This window comes from Electrona antarctica (assembly GCF_951216825.1).
Source record: "Electrona antarctica genome assembly, chromosome: 12".
NCBI lineage: Eukaryota > Metazoa > Chordata > Actinopteri > Myctophiformes > Myctophidae > Electrona > Electrona antarctica.
In genome coordinates, this window is record NC_136793.1 from 1,557,066 (window position 1) to 1,574,023 (window position 16,958).

The 16,958-nt window shown below is 45.1% G+C and overlaps 1 protein-coding gene across 1 annotated transcript in view; it reads left to right on the plus strand.

Moving 5' to 3' along the window:
- The window catches only part of LOC306933679 (uncharacterized protein), a gene marked incomplete at both ends in the record, with an annotated part of 243,238 nt that extends 226,824 nt beyond the window's left edge, over nt 1-16,414 (plus strand). Inside the window, 7 exons of the mRNA XM_079515989.1 lie at nt 924-1,007; nt 1,178-1,306; nt 3,452-3,534; nt 5,050-5,252; nt 9,177-9,246; nt 14,038-14,154; nt 16,279-16,414. Of these exons, the coding sequence (XP_079372115.1) occupies nt 924-1,007; nt 1,178-1,306; nt 3,452-3,534; nt 5,050-5,252; nt 9,177-9,246; nt 14,038-14,154; nt 16,279-16,414 (822 nt within the window). The remainder of the gene's footprint in view (nt 1-923; nt 1,008-1,177; nt 1,307-3,451; nt 3,535-5,049; nt 5,253-9,176; nt 9,247-14,037; nt 14,155-16,278) is intronic.
- Nucleotides 16,415-16,958: the final 544 nt, after the last annotated feature.

Below are 16,958 nucleotides of genomic sequence, written 5' to 3' on the forward strand. Positions count from 1 at the left end.
GCACTATAGATGTTTGTTTATGTCCTGTGTATGTAAGACTGAGAATGCTCTGAGCAAAACAATTTCCATTGTATTTACTCTGTATCTATACATACTGTATCTATACATACTGTATCACCTGAACCACTGGAAATAGCACTTGAACTTACAGGACCACTTTCACCACTTTTCAACTCATCTTCATAGAATTGTGACCAACCGTGACGGAGGCTAAGTCTAACCGTGACGGAGGCTAAGTCTAACCGTGACGGAGGCTAAGTCTAACCGTGACGGAGGCTAAGTCGTTGAATTACTATTCATTTCAGTTTCTTCATGTCATATAAAATCAGGGAGTCTGTGGCTCAGGAGGTAGAGCAGGTCGTCCAATGATCCATGGGTCGGCGGTTCGAATCCCGGCTCCTCCTGTCTACATGTCGAAGTGTCCTTGGGCAAGACACTGAACCCCAAATTGCTCCCGATGTGCTGGTTGGTACCTTGCATGGCTTCCGCCGCAATCGGTGTATGAATGTGTGTGTGAATGGGTGAATGTAATGCACAATCTATGTAAAGCGCCTTGGATAAAGGCGCTATATAAATGCACCATTTACCATTTACCATTATCATTTTTGAGAAGAGTGATCTATGTTAAAAAAAAAAACCTGCTTAAATTACAAACAGTTGTTTGTAATGTGTTCAGTTGTTGTTGTTTATAAGTCTGATGAGTCGACAAGTGCGGCGACTACCAAGGCGACTAGCAAGGCTGATACCGGCCGCCTGGCCGTGTCCGCTTCGAACGCTGGAACAGGCTGTGGCTGGAACGCTGGACATCCTCCGCTCAGCCTCGGCCACGCATGGGTTCTCCTATATGTTCCCTCGGGGGAGGGAAGCTCACCTCCGACTACACACTGGGCTGACCTGACTTCTGTCCCCTCTTTTTCCAACAGTCGTTTGTCAAGGACTACATGATCCCCATCGCCAGACTGCTGCTGGGCCTGGACACCACACCGGGCTCCGGCTACCTGTGTGCGGTAAGCAGCCTCCAACGCAGGGCTCTTCAAGGCCAAGGACTTCTTAGCTGAGCCACAGATGGAGCAATAAGGAGCCCGAGTCCGACTACATACTGTATAAAATTGTGTTGCGCATGTATGATGCACAGCGCTGCTTCACGTCCTGAATGCGGTTCTGCTCCGACCCTCAGATGAAGGTGACGGAGGAGGACCTGTGGATCCGGACGTATGGCAGACTGTTCCAGAAGCTGTGCTCCTCCAGCGCCGAGATCCCCATCGGGATCTACCGCACCGAGTCCCACATGTTCTCCTCCTCAGAGGTACGGTACGGTACGGCATGACTGAGAGAGAGGGAGAGAGAGAGATAGAGGGGGAGAGAGGTAGAGAGAGGTAGAGAGAGAGGTAGAGAGAGAGAGAGAGAGAGAGAGAGAGAGAGAGATAGAGAGAGATAGAGAGAGAGAGAGGGGTGGGCGATATGGAAAAATATAATATCACGATTTGTTTTCAAACAGTGTCATGATACACAATATTATCACAATATTATTTCACACGTTTGTTATGGTTAAGTTACTCAACAGTACAAGCACCTACAAGGTAACACAAATGAAAAGCCATTTACTCCCAAATACAACTGCAAATCATGGGGCGCCTGATGGAGGGGAAAGGAACCGGTTGGAATAACGTGTTCCTTCCACGCGCTACGTCCAACCAGGGAAACTCCCCCCTGTCAGGTGTAAAGGAGCGACTTCAAGTCCGTTGCTCTCCCCAGTTTGGCGGAGGGTGTGTAGAGCCCAGGACCACATTAGATAATTGACACAGGGGTGAAAAATGGGTTACAAAATTGTGGGATAAAAATGATTTAAAAAAAATAACTGCAAAATTTGCAAATCATAGAATGTACATTCACTGTATCACGATTCACGATATATCGGGCCTATATCCGATATATCTGAAAAGGCATATTGTGGAGTCATTAAATCGTCTCGACGATATTTATCACCATCCAACAATGTTGTATGCTAGATGCGAAGGTGTGAGTCAGGCCTTGGTTCTTCTACGCTGCTTTCCCTGATGATTGTCGTTCTTTTATTGTCCTTGGCTTATACGCTGCACTTGTTATGACTCACAGGTGCCAAAATTGCCAATATTGATCTGCCAAACTGCTTCTTTTTTTTTTTTCTCTTTTTTTTTTACAGGCAAATTGGATCAGACTAAATCACTTTAAACCCTATTCTGGGCATTTCAATATTGGTGGTATTTTGTGAAAATGTTTTGAAAATATCTGATCTACAAATACACAATGTGACGTGCATGGCGTGAGCTGGTGGATCCGCTGTTTTCAAAAGTATAGGCACATTGTCTGTTTTTTAAAAAAAAATAAAAATGTGTCATTCTGAGAATGAAACATTTGCGCTTTTGTAGGAAAAACATCACCCCCTGGTGGCTCCGTGTTGCTACGGATACACACAGAAAATTCCTGATTAATTCACTAGATCATTGTTATTAATGTAAGGCTCCAATTGTCCTCTTTCAGAGTTCATTTAAACAATCAGGATTTTACTGTATGCTCTGTGTTTTTTACTGTATTTTAATGCGTGCTGGCTTGGTGCTCCCCATCTGTGCTCCCCATCGGTGCTCCCCCATCCCTTGGTGCTCCCCCATCTGTCATTTTGCTGGGTGTGTCCCTCCCCGCCCCCCCTGGTCTCAGTGCAAGAACGGACAATCACAGGTAAGATCATTGATTTGGCTGTTTTTGTTTTTGTTTTAATCCTGCCAGCTGCCACTGCCTTCTGATCATCCAATGATCGTAATGCTGTAACCCAGGGGTTCTCAACGTTTTTGGCCGGGGACCCCCGGAAATGCTTTGGCAATGTCTCGGGACCCCCACCCCGCCCCCTCCCGACCCCCAATATAAATTGACTGCTACAATAACCTTAAACCATTTTGGGCGGGAACCCCTTTTGGTGTTTTAAGCATTGTTATAATTTAGCTATTGAAAAATAGCAGATCTACAAGCTCATAGCGCGCCACCGAGTGGCGCGCTACGAGCTTGTAGGTCTGCTATTTTTGAAAAATCGTGAAAATAAAATTTAAAAAAACATTTTTTTTTTTTTTTTACAGCACGGGTTGAGAACCCCTGCTGTAACCCATTTTGGGCGGGAACCCCTTTTGGTGTTTTAAACTATTAGCTATTGAAAAATAGCAGACGTGGCGCGCTACGAGCTTGTGGGTCTGCTATTTTTGAAAAACCGTGAAAATATTTGGAGGATTTAGAAGATTCTTTTTTTTTTTTGACGTCAGCTCTAAGTGGGTTAACCTCTTAAACCCCAGGGGGGGGAATCAAAAACGTGGGAGTTGGAACTGGAGACCAATTGGGTCTCCATTGACCCGCTGAGAGCTGTTCATGAGGTGGACGGCGGGCTCAAGAGGTTTTAACCCCCTCATCCCCCCCCCCCCTCTCGTAGTCTCAGGTTTCCATCAACGTGGAGGAGGGCGAGGAGCGAGGGGAGGACAACAAGACGGCCGGACACCGCTACTCCACCGCCAGGTTGGTAGAGTCAGTGATGTTTTATAGTCATAGGGCAGTATTATGCGTGTCTTAAGTACCAGGTCTTATGACTTAACTTAAGACCTGGAGGCGTGGCCAATGCTGTTTAGCTATTTTGAGTGGCCACACAGCATTGGCCACACCTCCAGGTCTTAAGTTAAAGCTGCTATAAGCAATAATATGTCAACATTTTAATGAACTTTTTATTTTTTATTTTTTTGGTATTCAGACAACCAGCAATGGGTAGAACGCTCCCCAAAAAAATGTAGTCTCTGTGACACATCTAGGGGCGGCAATCTGCATTCAAAGATTTTCCTAGAAGCTTTGTCATTGGTCGATTTGCCTGTCTGCTTCCTGATTGGTTAGTCACTGCGACCGGGTTTTTTTCGACCAATGACAAAGCTTCTAGGAACATCTTTGAATGCAGATTGTGGCCCCTAGATGTGTCACAGAGACTAAATTATTTTTCGGAGCGTTCTACTCATTGCTGGCTGTCTGAATACCAAAAAAATAGAAAATAAAAAGGTCATTCATATTTTGACATATTATTGCTTATAGCAGCTTTAAAGGGATAGTTCAGATTTTTTTAACTTAAGTTGTATGAAATACTTGCCATTAATATAGTGGTTGCAACTGTATTAATTGATTGCCCGAGTCCTGTGGTGGGAGTTCTGCTCTGGTTTTGGTCAATATTAAGTAGTTCCGGTCATTTTGTGGGGGGCACTGGGGGCCACGCAGTAAAAGTAAATTAATCCACAAAACGAACGTAATTTGTATTGTTGACCTATTTCTAAAATATTAGCGCGACTTTCGTTCAACTTTGACCCCTCTATCACATGGAACTATTTTTTGGGCGTAGTGATATGGACACAAAAAACATAGTTCTGTGTGATAGAGGGGTAAAAAAATAACGAAAGTTGCACTAATATTTAAAAAATAGGTCAACAATACAAATTACGTTCGTTTTGTGGATTAATTTACTTTTACTGCGTGGCAGTGCCCCCCACAAAATGACCGGAACTACTTGATATTTCACCAAAACCAGAGCAGAACTCCCACCATGGGACTCGGGCAATCAATTAATACAGTTGCAACCACTATATTAATGGCAAGTATTTCATACAACTTAAGTTCAAAAAATCTGAACTATCCCTTTAAGTCATAAGACCTGGTACTTAGGACACTCACAATACAGCCCCATAGTCTCTTGAATAGTTTTCATTTAGTCTTAGTCACATTTTAGTCACCCGGAATGTTTCAGTGTTAGTCTAGTTTTAGTCGACTAAATCTACATTTTCGGAAAGTGTAAAAACAGCCATTACGACGGCATCAAGGACCGCCAAAATACATTTCAGTCGACTAAATCAATTCATTTAGTCTACTAAAACTAGACTAAAACAGACCTAAAACACTCCAGGTGACTAAAATGTGACTAAAACTAAATAAAACTAAACTAAATTAAAAATGTCCAACATCCAACACCACTGACAACGGCAGCGTTGCTCCAACCAGCAGCGACCAGTCGGAGCACCCGCTGCTGAGGAAGAAGAGCATGCAGTGGGCGCGGCGCCTCAGCCGGAAGAGCGCCAAGCCGCCCAGCCGCGCCGAGCGCATCTCCCAGCAGCGCCTCAACCTGTACCGCCGCTCCGAGAGGCAGGAGCTCTCCGAGCTCGTCAAGAACCGCATGAAGCACCTGGGACTGCCCACCGTGGGCTACGGTAAGCCCGGAGCGCTCAAAGCACAGCAGCAGCAGCAAGCAGGTGTTCCGGACAGAACGCCATGTTGGACGCATGCCTGGTTTACACTTAGTTGCACGCCTGGCCAAACATACCGAAAATAGCTGGTAGGTTATTGTCGGTGTGCATCGAGTGCTCAACTAAGTATAAAATAGGCTTTAGGTTAGGCAAAATTGGCTAATTCATAATTCAATTTCAATTCAAAGGAGCTTTATTGGCGTGAGAAAACAAACATTTACATTGCCAAAGAAAGTGTCACAATACAATAAAAACAGTTTAAAAAGGCGGAAATAATTCACCATCGTGACAAAATAAATGACATTGTAATCATCAGGGTGATCCACATGAATTTAGCGCTAACTTGATGGATGTTACAACAAGGTGTTTTTATTATGTAACGAGTGAGTATGCACTTGTACTGTTCCATCCATCTTCCTCATCTCATTGCCTGTTCTATAGACCATTTGTCACACTTGACAACCTAAGTGTTTTCAAGAGGTCCAAGTTTATTTCTGGTTGCAGTGTTTGTGAATATCAGTAGCTGACGACGGGCAATACAACTTGGGCCGTTCCTTTTGGAACGCAGTTCCAATGACAAGGTCTATGGTTGTATGGCTGATCCATGCACCACCGTGCAACTGCCATCACCTTCACGCTAAAGGCTCATTCATAGTCTGGATTTTCGGTGGTGGGGTGACGGTGAGGTGACCACCGCTCCGGTGGTGAGGCGACCACCGCTCCGGTGGTGAGGCGACCACCGCTCCGGTGGTGAGGCGACCACCGCTCCGGTGGTGTGATTATCATGATAAAACATTTAAAGCGCTTTTAACCATAATGATTCGGTGTTGTAAATAGATTATAGTGCAATCTACTATAATATTCTATGCATGAGCTTCATATAGAAAGTGTCACCAGTAAACTAGTCGACTAGTAAATCCACTAGTCGACCGTGTTGGTACTAGTTGACTAGTTCATAAGAAGAAAAAAAAAAGTTTATTTTTTTTATTTTTTATTTTTTTCCCGATTTTGTAGACCTCAAAATCAGGTAGATTATAGTTATAGTCACCAATGTACACAGTTTTTAAATGTACAAATATTTATTTAAAAAAAAAAGTTTTTTTTTTCTTTCTTTATTTTAAACATAATAGGTGGTTAAACAACTAGTCGACTAGTCGACTATTAAACTAGGCAACTAGTCAACTAGTAAAAATGACTAGAAGTGAATGCCCTACCACCAGGTCTATTTACATCTTTGCTGCATACATTTGAGTATATATGGAGCCATGATCACACAACGCCATGTGCATAAACCCATGCATGCCCGTATGCTTGCATGAGGATGCAAGAGCACTTTATACCCCCGAACCTAACCCTTTATACCCCCGAACCAACCCTTTATACCCCCGAACCTTTATACCCCCGAACCTAACCCTTTATACCCCCGAACCTTTATACCCCCGAACCTAACCCTTTATACCCCCGAACCTAACCCTTTATACCCCCGAACCTAACCCTTTATACCCCCGAACCTAACCCTTTATACCCCCGAAACTAACCCTTTATACCCCCGAACCTAACCCTTTATACCCCCGAACCTAACCCTTTATACCCCCGAAACTAACCCTTTATACCCCCAAACCTAACCCTTTATACCCCCGAACCTAACCCTTTATACCCCCAAACCTAACCCTTTATACCCCCGAACCTAACCCTTTATACCCCCGAACCTAACCCTTTATACCCCCAAACCTAACCCTTTATACCCCCGAACCTAACCCTTTATACCCCCGAAACTAACCCTTTATACCCCCAAACCTAACCCTTTATACCCCCGAAACTAACCCTTTATACCCCCGAACCTAACCCTTTATACCCCCAAACCTAACCCTTTATACCCCCGAACCTAACCCTTTATACCCCCGAACCTAACCCTTTATACCCCCAAACCTAACCCTTTATACCCCCGAACCTAACCCTTTATACCCCCGAAACTAACCCTTTATACCCCCAAACCTAACCCTTTATACCCCCGAAACTAACCCTTTATACCCCCGAACCTTTCACATTTATACCCCCGAACCAACCCTTTATACCCCCGAAACTAACCCTTTATACCCCCGAAACTAACCCTTTATACCCCCGAAACTAACCCTTTATACCCCCGAACCTAACCCTTTATACCCCCGAACCAACCCTTTATACCCCCGAACCTAACCCTTTATACCCCCGAACCTAACCCTTTATACCCCCAAACCTAACCCTTTATACCCCCGAACCTAACCCTTTATACCCCCGAACCTAACCCTTTATACCCCCGAACCTAACCCTTTATACCCCCGAACCTAACCCTTTATACCCCCGAACCTAACCCTTTATACCCCCGAACCTAACCCTTTATACCCCCGAACCTAACCCTTTATACCCCCAAACCTAACCCTTTATACCCCCAAACCTAACCCTTTATACCCCCGAAACTAACCCTTTATACCCCCAAACCTAACCCTTTATACCCCCGAACCTAACCCTTTATACCCCCGAACCTAACCCTTTATACCCCCGAACCAACCCTTTATACCCCCGAACCAACCCTTTATACCCCCGAACCTTTATACCCCCGAACCTTTCACAATTATACCCCCGAACCTTTTCACATTTATACCCCCGAACCTTTTCACATTTATACCCCCGAACCTTTTCACATTTATACCCCCGAACCTTTCACACTTTATACCCCCGAACCTCACCTTTCTGAACTCCGACTGCATTTGGCCTTGCGTTCTTCTCTCCCTTTATCTTCCGTACTTTGGCTATTCGGCAATATATATACAAGCTCACGGTGCGTCACATTGTGAGCTTGTAGATCCGCTAAACACTGTTGTGTACTTTTTCTCACGTAAAATGTTGTATTTTTACATGGTGGACATTGGTGGTATTGCTACTTTTACTTAACCCATTTTGGGGGCGGAAACCCCTTTTGGTGTTAGCATTATGTTATGCTTTAGCTATTGAAAAATAGCAGATCTACAAGCTCATAGCGCGCCACTCGGTGGTGCGCTATGAGCTTGTAGATCTGCTATTTTTGAAAAATCGAAGAACCACTGAAATAGAAACATAGCTTTTTCAGAAAACTGTCAGGATGTAGAAGACATTTTTTAGAATCTGATCTCAGGTCAAAATGGGTTAAGTAGAACAATCTGAGTACTTCTTCCACTTGTTGTAGACCTGCTATTATTACATTCTCTGCACACAACACGGCCACGCAGCGGAATATGAATCAGGCCTCACACCACTAGCCTGGCTAATAAGCCAGACCGAATCAGCCTAGGGCATCATGAGGGGAGGGGGGGCATCATGAGGGGAGGGGGTAGCCTGGCTAATAAGCCAGACCCAATCAGCCGTTGGCAAAAAGAAACTGCCTGCCGGCGGATTACGGTCTGGAGAGGCTCAATTGTACGCCCATTTCCTACACCAGAGAACTGGTGTGGCCAATCGGGACACGGTATGCAATATGGGCGGGCTTTGGTACAGTGACGTTCAATGCTTGAGACCTTTGACTGACAGTAGCTCTGACCAATTGCGTCAAAGAGAAAATGTTTGAACCCGCCCCCCCGGGAAACAAGATCCATACACAGCATCTCCAGACTCAAATAGCACACGACAGTGTGATTTGAGTCTGGCTTATTAGCCAGGCTATCACACCACTGCATGTCTTCTTGTTATTTCTTGCCTTACTCTTTGCATCCTCTCCTAACGCTCTTCTTTGATTAACACAAAAACAAGTTCAAAATGCTGCCTGGTGCTTTATTACTTCTTTGTTTTCTTTTCCCTCCTTCCTTTCTCTTTCTTTCTCTTTCTTTCTTTCTCTTTCTGAACTGCTCCGTCTTCCCTTATCTTTGCCGTGTGTAGAGGATGTTTCTAATCTCACAGCGAGCGATGTGATGAATCGAGTAAATCTAGGATATTTGCAAGGTAACCTGTGTGCAGTATTACAACACACATACAACAACAACAACAACAACATCAATGCCAGTATTACAACTGTATATTACAACAGTATAATTATACAACATTGTGTTGTTCCTTTGAGAAGTGATCCTCAACCTCAACCTCAAAGCTTACTTTGATAATGTTCTGCCACCGGCCACCATTTGATATGATTTTCTTGTTTTGTTTTATCTCTGGGACTGGGACCCAAATCTACACTGTAAAACTGGGACCCAAATCTACACTGTAAAACTGGGACCCCAATCTACACTGTAAAACTGGGACCCAAATCTACACTGTAAAACTGGGACCCAAATCTACACTGTAAAACTGGGACCCCAATCTACACTGTAAAACTGGGACCCCAATCTACACTGTAAAACTGGGACCCAAATCTACACTGTAAAACTGGGACCCCAATCTACACTGTAAAACTGGGACCCAAATCTACACTGTAAAACTGGGACCCCAATCTACACTGTAAAACTGGGACCCCAATCTACACTGTAAAACTGGGACCCAAATCTACACTGTAAAACTGGGACCCCAATCTACACTGTAAAACTGGGACCCAAATCTACACTGTAAAACTGGGACCCAAATCTACACTGTAAAACTGGGACCCAAATCTACACTGTAAAACTGGGACCCAAATCTACACTGTAAAACTGGGACCCCAATCTACACTGTAAAACTGGGACCCCAATCTACACTGTAAAACTGGGACCCAAATCTACACTGTAAAACTGGGAGCCCAATCTACACTGTAAAACTGGGACCCAAATCTACACTGTAAAACTGGGACCCCAATCTACACGGTAAAACTGGGACCCAAATCTACACGGTAAAACTGGGACCCAAATCTATACTGTAAAACTGGGACCCAAATCTACACTGTAAAACTGGGACCCAAATCTACACTGTAAAACTGGGACCCCAATCTACACTGTAAAACTGGGACCCCAATCTACACTGTAAAACTGGGACCCCAATCTACACTGTAAAACTGGGACCCCAATCTACACTGTAAAAAAATGGTTATTTAACTCAGAGAGCGTACAAATGTACACTCTCTGAGTTAACCCATTCAGGCATGACGTCAAAAGAAAAACTATTCTGAAAGATTTGAGGCACATTTTAACGATTTTTCAAAAATAGCAGACCTACAAGCTTGTAGATCTGCTATTTTTCAATAGCTAAATTATAACATAATGTATGTAACCCCAAAAGGGGTTCCCGCTCAAAATGGGTTAAAGTTACAGACCCATACGGAGCCATTTTGGTTCCAGATGAACATACAAAGCTATACACATCTTGTAGAAGCTTTGTATCTTTGTAACAATCGTTGTATCTTCATGTGGCTGGCTTCCATTGGACATGGATGGTAGCCTGTATCTTATCGCTGCCAGTGTGAACACCCTCCCATGGACTCAGTGACATTGAGAACAGCGACCTCTAGTGTTTTCACCAGTGCTATAGAGCGTCATTTTCCCCATAGACGTTTCAAAAGGTTTTTATTTAAAGACCTTTAGTTTAAAGCATCGGACAATGCCAACACCAACAACTCATGACAATAAACCCATTTTCTGGGGCCGAACAGATAATTAGAAAGACTTCACTATCAAGGACCACCAATGAGGACATTTAACACATTTAGGCCTGACCTCAAGTCTAAATCCTCCAGTTATAAAAAATCGTGAAAATAAATATTTTCACGATTTTTCAAAAATAGCAGACCTACAAGCTCATAGCGCGCCACTCGGTGGCGCGCTATGAGCTTGTAGATCTGCTATTTTTCAATAGCTAAATTATAACAATGTTTAAAACACTAAAAGGGGTTCCCGCCCCAAAATGGGTTAACAGATTTTATTAACAGAAAGATGCATCATGACACGATGAAGGAACGCACGATGAACGGAACAAAGATGACCCGCGACGGGTCGTCTGGCCGTCCAGCTGGACGTCGGGTAATTTGAGCCGAGGTGGGGAGGCTTCGGGGATCCGCCGTGCTCCTCCCGGGCACGACGAACCCCCCCTTAGGGATCTGTTATAGGAGATGTTAGAGGGAGTAGGATGAGAATTAGGGTGGGGGGGGGGTGGGATGACGAAAGCGAGAACGGGGGGAGAACCGGAGGTTGGATCATGGGCTTTATATACACAGGTGGAGGTGACCCGATTGGAGGTGGCTTGATAGGAGGTGGGGGTGGATTCGATTCGATTCCGATTCTTGGGGTCACGATTCGATTCAAAATCGATCGATTCAACTTGATTCTCAACCCAAAAACGTGATTAGGGTAAGCTTACATTTCATATCAGAAACACCATGTAGTGAAAACTGTAACCAGAACAAAAAAACGATTTTTGGAAATTATTAATCGATTTTGAATCGTTCATAACGGGAATCGCGATTCTAATTCGTCAAACTTTTTTGACACTCCTAGTTGGAGGTGTGGTCCTGCTCCTGAACTCCTCCTCCTAGTTGGAGGTGTGGTCCTGCTCCTGAACTCCTCCTCCTAGGTGGAGGTGTGGTCCTGCTCCTGAACTCCTCCTCCTAGTTGGAGGTGTGGTCCTGCTCCTGAACTCCTCCTCCTAGTTGGAGGTGTGGTCCTGCTCCTAGTTGGAGGTGTGGTCCTGCTCCTAGTTGGAGGTGTGGTCCTGCTCCTGAACTTCAGCTATGAGCTCCATGAAAAAAGGGCAGGGTACAACCGTTTTTTTCTTTCTGATTATTTGTTGGGCCCAAAAAAATGTGTTTATGAGTTGTCACCTGCTGAGTTGGCTTTGTCCGATGTTTAAAGGTCTTTATAAAATAAATGCTTCTAATAAAAAAAAAAAAAATACGTCTATGGGGGAAAACGAACGGGGGGTTATTTCCTGGTGCCCTCGACGTTCTGAAAGGGGGCGGGGCTGTGGGCGTGGCTCTAATATACCCCCTACACAGATGTTAGATGTTTATTATATTGATGGAGATATAACGCATACAGTCAGTATGTCATTGTTTATGTCTCGTAGCTACGTAGTAATGCTCTATAGTTTGTGCTAAATGACCACCGTACGTGGGCCTCTGAGGTTTAACAGTGCCCCCCCCGTCCCTCAGAACAGCAGGACAATAAAGCGCACCGCTATTCAGAGGCGCCCAGGCCGTCAGGTTAGTTTTAGCGTTAGACCCCTCCAGTTTTAGCGTTAGACCCCTCCAGCCCCAGCTTCATCTCCAGCTGCAGCCCCAGCTCCCCTATATCTTTATTTTGTTTTAATATTTGTTTTTGGTCAATATACATAATTATCAACTTACTTTTGTAAAAAAAGGTTTAGGGAGAAATTCCCCTTTAAGCGAAGAACCAATTAGCACTGAGGGTTGTACTGTGTGGAGCTTGGCTTTAAGAGTGGAGCAGAGAGCATGGGGGCGGGGCCTGTGGATGGAAGGCTTTAAGAGTGGAGCAGAGAGCATGGGGGCGGGGCCTGTGGATGGAAGGTCAAGTTCATTAACCCATTTGGACCTGGGAACGATTAGTTGACGGCGCAGAACACGGACGGACACCTTCCACTACCACACACTGCCAATGTGTTTCTGCTTCACTCTCAGTTTGTTCTGGGGGGGGGGGGCTGTAGGTGGTATCAGGGGAGGGCAGTGGGTACCGAGCGTCGGCATGGCGATCTGGGCACGGTAATGTGCCAATAATATATCCCTATATCCCGTGTCTCCGTTTGTGCTGTTTTAGTCCCGGTCCTGGAATGTTTCAGTCCCGGTCCTGGAATGTGCAGGTTGCAACAACAAAGGGAATGTGATGGATTCCGATGGCGATGATGGTGATGGTGGTGATTGCTATGCGGGAAGCTGTGTGCATGTTATAGTTAACCGTACGTGCGTCCTTGTGATGCCGCGCATGGAGTGCGCTTGTGGCAACCAGCATGCCAAAAGAAAAACAAACCCTCCTCTCCCCCGAACCGGACATGGCCTCCCTGTGAGTTAACGGTTAGCCCTTCTCTCTTTTCCACCCCGCCTGGCTTTGTAAAGGGCCTCGATCAGGTGGGTTGTTATATAGGCACACATTCTGTCCTCCTCTGTTCCCCCCCCCCTACATGAGCCCCCCAAACCAGGGTACGAACCCCCCCACCACCACCGCACCTAAACATGTCTCTGTGTGTCTTGATCACAGGGTTAACAGGTAAAATAATTCTACAATTAACACACACACACACACACACACACACACACACATACACATGCACGCACGCTTACACGCGCAAGCACACACACACACGCACGCACACACACACACACACGCACATGCACACGCACACACACACACACACACACACACACGGCCACACGCATCAGACACGCCCCCTCCTATACAAGCCAATTGAACTTCAAACTCCATGTATTGAATTTCAAAGTTTTGAATATCAAATATCTAAATATTGAAACAAGCAAGTTAGAGAGCTCACAAAAGCCAGAGTAGGTACGTTAAAATGTGTTTCAAAGTGGAACACTATAAGAAGATAGCTGAAACAGAATAGAGCAGGTGAATCATTCGCCGACTTCATTGATCTGTAAAAATCCCCATATTTAGAGCCGGCAAATATGATCCAAGCCATTTCCAGATAAGAGGGATTTGTCGCAGGGTCTTCTTTGTCACTTTCTTCATAAATCTACACGGGTTTAATAATATACTTCGTCATCTTTTGACAGAGGAGTTCTCATCTTACAGTGGTTAGAGAGGGGCTCATTTGCTGGCTAATGTAGTGTGTAATGAGGGAGGTCCCGGCAGGGCTCGGGTCGCAGCTGTGAAGGTCCCGCCTGCTTCTCTGTTTCAGACGAGATGAACGACCACCAGAACACGCTGTCCTACGTGCTCATCAACCCTCCTCCCGACACCATGCTGGAGCTCAACGACGTCGTGTAAGAATATTATGCTGCCACCGACTGACTGGGCACAAACAGTCTCTAATGGGCTCTGTATGCACACAGAATAACACAAACAGTCTCTAATGGGCTCTGTATGCACACATAATAACACAAACAGTCTCTAATGGGCTCTGTATGCACACAGAATAACACAAACAGCCTCTAATGGGCTCTGTATGCACACAGAATAACACAAACAGTCTCTAATGGGCTCTGTATGCACACAGAATAACACAAACAGTCTCTAATGGGCTCTGTATGCACACAGAATAACACAAACAGTCTCTAATGGGCTCTGTATGCACACAGAATAACACAAACAGTCTCTAATGGGCTATGTATGCACACAGAATAACACAAACAGCCTCTAATGGGCTCTGTATGCACACAGAATAACACAAACAGTCTCTAATGGGCTCTGTATGCACACAGAATAACACAAACAGCCTCTAATGGGCTCTGTATGCACACAGACAAACAGTCTCTAATGGGCTCTGTATGCACACAGAATAACACAAACAGCCTCTAATGGGCTCTGTATGCACACAGAATAACACAAACAGCCTCTAATGGGCTCTGTATGCACACAGAATAACACAAACAGTCTCTAATGGGCTCTGTATGCACACAGAATAACACAAACAGCCTCTAATGGGCTCTGTATGCACACAGACAAACAGTCTCTAATGGGCTCTGTATGCACACAGAATAACACAAACAGCCTCTAATGGGCTCTGTATGCACACAGACAAACAGTCTCTAATGGGCTCTGTATGCACACAGAATAACACAAACAGCCTCTAATGGGCTCTGTATGCACACAGAATAACACAAACAGCCTCTAATGGGCTCTGTATGCACACAGAATAACACAAACAGCCTCTAATGGGCTCTGTATGCACACAGAATAACACAAACAGTCTCTAATGGGCTCTGTATGCACACAGAATAACACAAACAGTCTCTAATGGGCTCTGTATGCACACAGAATAACACAAACAGTCTCTAATGGGCTCTGTATGCACACAGAATAACACAAACAGTCTCTAATGGGCTCTGTATGCACACAGAATAACAGTCTCTAATGGGCTCTGTATGCACACATAATAACAGTCTCTAATGGGCTCTGTATGCACACAGAATAACACAAACAGTCTCTAATGGGCTCTGTATGCACACAGAATAACACAAACAGTCTCTAATGGGCTCTGTATGCACACAGAATAACACAAACAGTCTCTAATGGGCTCTGTATGCACACATAATAACAGTCTCTAATGGGCTCTGTATGCACACAGAATAACACAAACAGTCTCTAATGGGCTCTGTATGCACACAGAATAACACAAACAGTCTCTAATGGGCTCTGTATGCACACAGAATAACAGTCTCTAATGGGCTCTGTATGCACACATAATAACAGTCTCTAATGGGCTCTGTATGCACACAGAATAACACAAACAGTCTCTAATGGGCTCTGTATGCACACAGAATAACACAAACAGTCTCTAATGGGCTCTGTATGAACACAGAATAACACAAACAGTCTCTAATGGGCTCTGTATGCACACATAATAACAGTCTCTAATGGGCTCTGTATGCACACAGAATAACACAAACAGTCTCTAATGGGCTCTGTATGCACACAGAATAACACAAACAGTCTCTAATGGGCTCTGTATGCACACAGAATAACACAAACAGTCTCTAATGGGCTCTGTATGCACACATAATAACACAAACAGCCTCTAATGGGCTCTGTATGCACACAGAATAACACAAACAGTCTCTAATGGGCTCTGTATGCACACATAATAACAGTCTCTAATGGGCTCTGTATGCACACAGAATAACACAAACAGTCTCTAATGGGCTCTGTATGCACACAGAATAACACAAACAGTCTCTAATGGGCTCTGTATGCACACAGAATAACACAAACAGTCTCTAATGGGCTCTGTATGCACACAGACTAACACAAACAGTCTCTAATGGGCTCTCTATGTCAGCACGACGGCGTAAAAAAGAACATTATTATTGTTGTGTTGCAGTGGATGCAGTGCCTCTGCTGTTGTTGCTGCTGCTGTTCAATCTTCTCTCCTGTTTGTTTCCGTACAGGTATATCATCCGCTCGGACCCGCTGGCCCACGTCCCAGAGGACGTGCCCCCGTCGGTGGCGATGCCGTCCCGTTGCGGCACCACCCGGAACATGCAGGACTTAAACACCGAGACGAGGGACGAGACCCACCTCTGAAACACCTCCTCCTCCGGCCCCTCGTACCCCCCCCCCCCCCCCCATTTCACAAAGCAGAGACATACTTTATGAGGGGAGAGAGAGACCCCCCCCCCCCCCCTTAATTCCAAGCCCTCACACGGGTTGTTTCCTCAACGCACATGGAAGCCCTGTCTTTGGACCATGAGAGACTGTCCTTGTCTTTGGACCATGAGAGACTGTCCTTGTCTTTGGACCATGAGAGACTGTCCTTGTCTTTGGACCATGAGAGACTGTCCTTGTCTTTGGACCATGAGAGACTGTCCTTGTCTTTGGACCATGAGAGACTGTCCTTAAGGACAATGTACATTTTAATGTCATGCCAGCCCAAGGTGAGGCCTAATCTGTGTGTCGGCAGACGACCCTGGGAGACGACGTGCCCACAGGGGCGTCATTTGGGCATTTGCCACAACCGACATAGCGTTCGCATTGAACCTTTTTTTTCTTTCTCGGGTGAATCTGAATTCCAGATCGGCGCCGAGTGTGTCTCAATCCACGTCCAGCAATCTGCATGTGACAGTGACAC